The 8,472-nt window shown below is 38.0% G+C and overlaps 1 protein-coding gene across 1 annotated transcript in view; it reads right to left on the minus strand.

The window, feature by feature from the left end:
* Nucleotides 1-672: 672 nt before the first annotated feature.
* The window catches only part of stum (stum, mechanosensory transduction mediator homolog), a 30,152-nt gene continuing 22,352 nt past the window's right edge, over nucleotides 673-8,472 (minus strand). The window contains exons 3-4 of the mRNA XM_010770626.1: nucleotides 4,512-4,520; nucleotides 673-2,420 (exon numbers count right to left, since the gene is read on the minus strand). Coding sequence (XP_010768928.1) covers nucleotides 2,386-2,420; nucleotides 4,512-4,520 — 44 coding nt within the window. The 3' untranslated portion in view covers nucleotides 673-2,385. The remainder of the gene's footprint in view (nucleotides 2,421-4,511; nucleotides 4,521-8,472) is intronic.

The following is an 8,472-nucleotide window of genomic DNA, read 5'->3' on the forward strand; positions in this document are numbered from 1 at the left end:
ATACTTTAAAATTAAACATCTTAAATGAGACACGCACAATTCAGTCGCAGGCATTAATAATAATAAAGAAAACAAACTTTTAATTGGAAGATTTTTTTTATCAGTCACCTTAATTATTTAAAATAAAAGCAATTCTGCAAGTCATAGAATAAAGCTACAAACTAAATTCTAAAAGTGGTGTAGGTTACTCTATACAGTGATTTAACACCACAACTATGCATGCAGAAAACTGTACATGGCAGTATGTTCATTTACTATCGAAAAGCTATCACAACATCACCATCATTAAAACGAAGTGTATCAATAACAATGGTATTAAAATGAGATCTATAACTTGCTCCCAAACCCACACAAAGCAAATAATATCCAGCATCACTGCTACAGAAAAACGTTTTGGAAAACATTGGTCATTTGTAAGGCATTAAACATCATCACCATAACGGACTTCATCATCATCATCATCATCATCATCAGTCTCACATAAAAATACTTTACAACACATAAACAGAAAAAACATTGGCTAAATGCTAAGGCATTTGGCTAAGATGATACATACAAGGAGAATTCAAAGAAAATCAATGATACATCATTCAAAAGAAGAAGAGGGTACATTAACAAGGTGATACATATTAAGCTTGATTTCTATAAAGGCACGACCATAATAAAGTAATCACGAATACAAGTATTTCTTCCCAAAAATGTGCTGCATGACATGCTTGATTTGTCCCATTTTAAGGTAGTAATAATCTCTTTTAGAGTGTGTACTGTAAGAAGCATTTAGTCAAAAAGCCCCAGTTGGAGCCCATTAACGGAGCTTCCCGCTAACACACTTGGGAGTGATTTTGACTCTCCATTAGTGTTACGGCTCAGGCTGTCTGGTTAATTCCTTTTCATTTAAGGCTCTTTGACTTTTGATACTTTTGGATATTTTTCAGGGAAGTGAGTCAATAGTACAGTGCATGAGAAAAGTGTTGGGAACGGCTTTGTTTGAATCAATAGTTCCAAGGCAAGTTGTGTTCGATATTACAACCTTTTCATTGAATCTTGTACGAGATAGAATTGGCCATCTCTAATTAACAATTATACACATTGTACTGAGGCCATTCTCTAATCTCCATTTCCAATATTGCACCTAAACATTAATATATACACATTAAAAATACTATAATATCGTTTAGCACTGCTTATGTGAACTCTTAACCTATCCTGGCTGATGATCCTTATAGAACAAGTCAAAAATAACTGTTCAAACAAATGCCCTCAATCATCATTTTAATAATGTTATCTTTGTCGTTATGTGTCAGCTCTTCAGAGTCAATTCTCCAGAGTGGCATATTTTTTATTAGATTCTATGTTCTAATAATGTGTAATATCCTTTTGAAACTTGTTTCCACATGGAGGTATGGAAATTCTAATCAAATAATCACAGGTTGAATTAATCATTTTGCACACATTCCTGTAACTTTTAGGATAACATCCATCTTGTGACCTGCAGTGAGACTCGGCATGCTATAATAATATTGTAGCTTCAATAATTATAGGCTGGTTGTAAATAATTCCTCCATCTTATTTAAAATATCATTGATACTCGCCATGTTTTGCTCCACATTTATTGCCTGAATAATTGTTGATTTTAGGCTCAGTGATTGTCAGATTAAGAGGAAAGTCAGCCTAACGAGTTTAGAGAAGCTCAAAGTGAAACATTGCAGCAACATGGGGTTAATATCACCAGAGAAAGGCCACTAAATCACATAGGAGGCTAATGCTAAAGTCTAAAGACAGTAAAACCTTCAAATAAACCCACGGACGTCTTATACTGAAGTAAGTGGATTGGCTGCCATTCGAGGCATTGGTAATGGTGGTTCTAGAAACACTTGTTATGAGCTAAATCAGGTTGATGTGTTTCCTCCATTGATCAAAAAACCTTTAGCAAACGAGTATCTTTAGTTTCTCACGCCGTCATGCCAACACATCACCCTCCTCCTTCATTATTTTCTTCCTGTTATGCAGGAAACATGTTGTCTGGTCTCTAACTTTTACAGATTTAAGTTTTATCTCAAACAGATACAATAAAAAATATCAAAAGACAGAATTCAGAAAGCCCAAAATATAAACACATTGTTTTTCTTGCGACTGCACAGCTTCAGTCTATCTTTCCTCGTCCTGTTTCTTTAAATTAAATGTAAATGGGTCCTAACCAATCAGCAGCTTGCAATCAGAAGCAGTCAGCTGAATCCTTCCTTCTTTTTTTTTCCTCCGTGTAGCTAATTTATTTGAATGCCTCTTCTTCTCCAGCAATTTATTAGACAGACAGCTGCAGGTCATCTCAAAGGTAAAGGTCACCTTCAGGCATTGGGGGGGGTCAGGAAACGTGAGAGCAACCTCTCAGACGTCCTCAGGAAGACCCTGGTCTCTATAGCCTGAGGAAGAAAATAGTGAGGAATGCTTTTTTAATGCTTGTAGAAAAAAATCAGGCTTTTATAGACCTGGTGACAAGGTTATAACATGTTTAAGATAACTACACTAAATGTACTTTGAACCATTGACACTATTTGCCTTTCTCCATTCCCTTTTTAATTGAGTGAAATTAAAGCAAAGAGGTAGCCAAGTTGAAGCATTATGAATGAATGTTTATCAAATATTGGCTGGCAAGCAATCTCAGAACTCATCGGCTTTTAGTCACAACCATCTAGCCTCTGGGGGCAACGGCCGATATATATTGATTGGAAAATGTAAACATCGAAAGGAATCTATCCTGTTCATCTTTACCTCATGTGTTGCAAGACCTTGTACAGAAGATGTGTGTGTTATAAAAAGTATACACAAAGTAACTCCAAATAACAGCCCTAAATGAATCTTGGCAATGTTACAGAAACATCAAATTTCCTATCAATTCGAGGTAGTTTAAATATTTGCTTAAAAGTTTAACGTGTAAGTCAAATCATCATCTAGACCAGTGCTTCTCAAAGTATGGTCCGCGGGGGTCTATACTATTGGTAACATTTCACATTTTAAATAAATAAATACATTTAAGTTTTCCACACTCTCGCGGGAATATCTCCACAATGGAGCGAGCTTAAGTTTCGATTGCATGATCTAGCCCAGCGCAACACCTTCGTCACACATGTTGCCACTTGTTTGTACCATTTTCAGGTGATTTGTAATCTGTTCTAGAAAAACTGTGTTTTTTTTAAAATTTCAAGAAGCATATAGAACAAAAAATGGATTACTTTTATGAACATTTATCCATGCTGAAAATAGATTTAGATGTGTTAGGAGTTAGAGTTTATTATCTAGCATCCAATGAAGCATTGCATGAAGTCTGTTGATGATCAGAGGCTGTTGTTGGGGCTGCATAAAGGTTTTTTATGTTTGTTTTGTAGGCAGACCATGCAGGCCAGCGCGATGGTCACCAAGGTTCATGTTTTAATAGCATTTTTACGAAAAAAGCCCACGCAAGCCCAACATGTGAAAAATGGCTTGGACCTCAGAGATAATCCATAGTTTTACTGTATTTTGTTTTGAAAATCCACGGCAGAGGTTTGTGTCGTACTACATGCGGTGTATTTTGCATATCTCTCAGTAGCCAACGATCTGTGAGTCTGTTGGCTCGGACATAAACTCTGTAATAAATGTAGTCTACATTTCATAAGAGGTGTAAACCCTGAGCATTTTAAATCTCATTTGAATGAAATGCTTATATAACCTGTAGTTGTATTTGTATTGTTGATTTAATGTGTGAACGAGGCGATACAGAGAAGGTTAAGCTGTCATTATTAGGCTGTAATTTGTTATACTGTTGGAATGGTAAGCAGGCCTGTTTTGGGATATTTGGAGAGTTAGGAGGTCCCCGAGTGTTTTTTTATTGGTGGTCCTTGGTATGAAAAAGTTTTAGAAACACTGATCTAGACCACCTGTAACCTGAACAATAAAGAAAAAAAAGTAATGACTTTGAATGGGACGTCAAGGTTCACTTGACTAGCTAATTTCTGTAGCTTTTTAGCAACACACCCACCTTTACTAGCAGATTGAATTTGGTCAGTTGGCTTTTAGCTTTCCCAAACATTACGTGGTGTTTATCACCAGAGAGTCAGGGCTAATTTCCAGGGACGTTTGAAGCCTTTTTAATGCCAACACAGATGAGAAGTACTGTGTACTTTTAAGAGCTAAGGTTTCGTAAAGCCAACTCGATGACCATTTAGCAAACTCCATTCACTGATGAAGACCATGTAGTACAACAAAGTTCAATAATTAACTTTAATGCTTTAGCAGATGAGATTCTTGTTAAGATACCAAACATAATATGTGATTCCTTTCCACCAAGTTGAAAGATCATGAGAAAGTTCTGAATCAATGTTTTTATAAGTAAGCCTGGGAAATGCTCCTATTTGTTTTGGCTTATTCCAAATATAAAATGTACCAAACTGACTATTCATTAATTCTGTGACGTGATTCTACGCAAGTATAATAACTCACTGTTAGTGAGATAGAAAAAAGAAAAAATCACCTACCGTCAGAAACTTTCATGGGGAAGGGGGGGAAAAAAAGAAAAGAGAAGAGACAGTTAGCAATAAAAACTACGAGTTGAATACTTTCTAAGTGTTCTGAAGTTAACTCTTAAAACATGCCTTTCGGATAAAAACAAAGCAATCCCTGCAGAGCATTCCAGTAACTTTCAAAAAGCTCACCTTGCTTTAAGATGCATATTTGATTTAATAAAAAACACATGCAGTCACAATCTTTGGTTTGCTGAATCAATGAACAAACCAGGGAGACAGGGACAGGAAAAAAAGAAGACTGAAGAAGAAGAAACTGAGGCGGAGAGGGAGACGGGGGGCAGGCAGAGAGTGGGAGGACTACTGAGAGAAAGGATGAAATGGGAACAATCATTAGATAGAGAAGGAAGGAGATCAGTAGGAGGAAGAGGAAACCATTATCATTAGATAGATGGGAGGGAGAGAAGAGAGGGTCCCTGTAGAAGAAAGGAGGTTTTTGTAGAAATGGACGTACAGAAAGAAAGATTACATTGATAATTTGCGACATCACGGAGGGAGTAATTTATAAATATGCAGCATTATTACAAAGAAGGATAAGAGCATCCCAGACACAAAGACATGTAGTGTGGTGATGAATTGTTGAGCAATAATTGACCTAAGAAGCAACATTTTGAACCTAGCATTCAGTGCTCACAGGGAAATTAGTTTTAATATTCAATATAAAATATTTAATACGAGGTTAACCGCGAGAGCTAACCAGGGTAAATATTTTTTGGCTGCAACAATTGAATAAGACGTTTGCCCAGAGGCCTAAAAAAATAGTCTGGAGCAGTGAGCAACACCACGGGGGGAATCTCACTCACTCACAATTACTGTACCTCACACACACACACACACAGGTTTTACCATGAATGTTCATACCACCGCACTTTGGGTTGCTGTGAGACTGACCGTTGAGCGGCCCGACCAAGCAAGGAGGCAGAACGTCCAAAAATATAACCCGATGTGGGCATTTATTAAAATATGAACATATTACACACAGCCTCAATCCTGCTGCTGCTGTTCACGTGAGCCCAGCCTGCAGCCACCAGGATCTCACACACCCTACCACTCTACACAGACAGGGAAACAGAGCCTAAATACCCACACACCAATCAGCACAACAAGACACAGGTGGGGGGGGAGCAATTAGACACAGGTTAGGAAGGAGCAATTAGACACAGGTCAGGGGGGAGGAGACAACACAGGGCACCAGGTGAACACAATTGGGTAATCAGTAGGAGGGAACACAGAGACGACCGGAAGCAACAGACAAGATGGGGGTGAACACTTATACCATTAAATAAATAATATAAACATGTTCACGAGAGCTCTAGTAACGGCGTCTCGTCGTTACAGTTGCACACGCAGGCAGCAATTACCACACAGATGCACACTTGTACACACAAAGGAGAGAGTGCTGTGGTAATTCAAAGGATGCCTCAGTGCAGAGAGAATAGTTACACTTTGTGTGTGTGATTTTGTGTGTGTGTGCTTGTTCGTACATCAAAGCTTAAGGCGATCACACTACCGTACTTTCTGACAGGGAAGGGGGTCAAATTACCCAGCTTCCCCCATCTCTGTTCTACCTATCTACCCTTTACATTATTGCTCATTCTGTAAGTAAAGTATAGAGCCATTTTATACAAATTAGCGTTGTGCACAGCGGCGACAATACATTTGGCTTTATCTTACCAAAACTAACAAAGTTCAAAATTCTTAACCAATGGATACTATTTTTTATAAAAGAGTCTGTTGAAATCGGTGCCCCTATTTAACATCTTTGGTGTCTTTGCCCTCTCAATGATGACCAATATTTACTGAGCCAGATTGTGGTCGTACGGAATGATTATAAACCCATTCTGGCAAAACATGTCTTTTGAAGTACTTTTGGGTCATATTTATGTTGTTTCCTCATTAGATGCATTCTATGGTTTTCAGCAAATGTTCAAACAGGAGTTAATACTGCAATCTTTGAGGATACCACTTAGGAAAATAAATGTCAATATTAAGATATCATATTGGAAAAAGTAAAAATGGTTTCATTTCCTAACTTCCCACATCCCTTCAGGCTTAACACTAACCATGACCTGTGTGTGACCCCAATATTAAAGCAGATTCCAACCACAGATTTGACTGAAGTTTGGTATTTAGATGTTCAGGTTGTGAAGTTGTTAATTATTTGGTTACAACACATTCTTGTCAAGGTTGGGGGAAAATAGGGCCCAAGTGCAGTTAAAATATACAAAAAGCGAGCTTTATTTAAAAAAGACATGAAAAACAAGAAACTAATTAACAAAAACAAAAACGGGGAGCACGACAGACAGGAACAAACTTACAGACGGGAACAGGCAGGAGACATGGACAAGCATAGGCGAGGCAGGGAAGATGGACATGAAAAGACGAACAGACCTGGAGCACAGGGGAAGACCAGGCTAAATACACAGAAGGGTAATCACAGGACAAGACACAGCTGGGCAGGGGAGGCAGAAACACAAGGGCAACAGGTGAACACAATCAGACAATCAGACACACCAGGGAAACTAACGACAGGAAGGCAAACACAGGAAGAAGGACCAGACAAGACAAAAGGAGGAAAACATTTAAAAATAAAAAAGGTGGAAAATGAAAACAACAAATCCAAAATCATGACAATTCTCACTCCCAACTCGTACTATAGTGACGTTATGTCAAGATCCCTTGGCTTCACTATCAAATGCAGTGGAGGGGCCCTTTAGCGTCAATCTTCAACTATCAGGGAGTCCCATTGACTTGCATAGAGCTCCCTGAACGTTGATAATAGACGAGTTGGGATCGCGGAGAAATGCTCTCCGCAGATCCATTCTCACAGCTTTTATCAACCTTTTTCTTACTCAATATCAAGCCACACTTATTGTTTTTAATTCTTTATTTTAATTGTATAATGTCGGACTTTTGTTGCCGTTAGTTAGGGGGAGAGTAGGGGCTCAGAATACTGAAATCTGTATTTTTTCATCGTTTTTTCCTTCTAATTTGGTTCCAAAACACAAGAATGCTGTATCAGCATTCCCACTAAATAAGTGCTTCAACATAGTTAACATTGCAGGAAAGTTGATTGTCAAGTGCCAAAACAAATTATGCAATATATTAAACGTTAAGTTTGTCAGGCTTAATATTTGGTTGATACCCCCAATGCTTTTTTCTTATTTAAAAGAAGACGTTAACCTAAAGTATTCTTTAATGTTTAAATAAAGCCTTTATTTAAACATTAAAGAATACTTTAGGTTAACGTCTTCTTTTAAATAAGAAAAAAGCATTGGGGGTATCAACCAAATATTAAGCCTGACAAACTTANATTTCAAAGTGTTGTTCGACGCTCGGCGTAACCCTCGGTGCACACTCAAACATCCAATCACAGAGCTTGAGGACTATCACGGGGTTTGTCCAGGTTTGTCAAGCGAAGCGGAGAGAATACTTACTTCCGGGTGTAACATTCTCTAAGAAGCAACTATGAGCTGCTCTGACCCTCGGTCCTGACGGACTCCAACTTGTGTTTATTAATCAAACAAATAAATAAACACAACGATAATTGTGTTATTGTTGAGTAAATAACAGTGTGTGCTTTAGAAAAGAATACAAAATTAGAAGGAAAAAACGATGAAACCATACAGATTTCAGTATTCTGAGCCCCTACTCTCCCCATAACTGACGGCAACAAAAGTCCTACATTATTCAATTAAAATAAAGAATTAAAAACAATAAGTCTGGCTTGATATTGAGTAAGAAAAAGGTTGATAAAAGCTGTGAGAATGGATCTGCGGAGAGCATTTCTCCGCGATCCCAACTCGTCTATTATCAACGTTCAGGGAGCTCTATGCAAGTCAATGGGACTCCCTGATAGTTGAAGATTGACGCTAAAGGGCCCCTCCACTGCATTTGATAGTGACGCCAAGGGATC

This window comes from Notothenia coriiceps, unplaced genomic scaffold (genome assembly GCF_000735185.1).
Source record: "Notothenia coriiceps isolate Sejong01 unplaced genomic scaffold, NC01 NC01_scaffold00000339, whole genome shotgun sequence".
Taxonomy (NCBI): domain Eukaryota; kingdom Metazoa; phylum Chordata; class Actinopteri; order Perciformes; family Nototheniidae; genus Notothenia; species Notothenia coriiceps.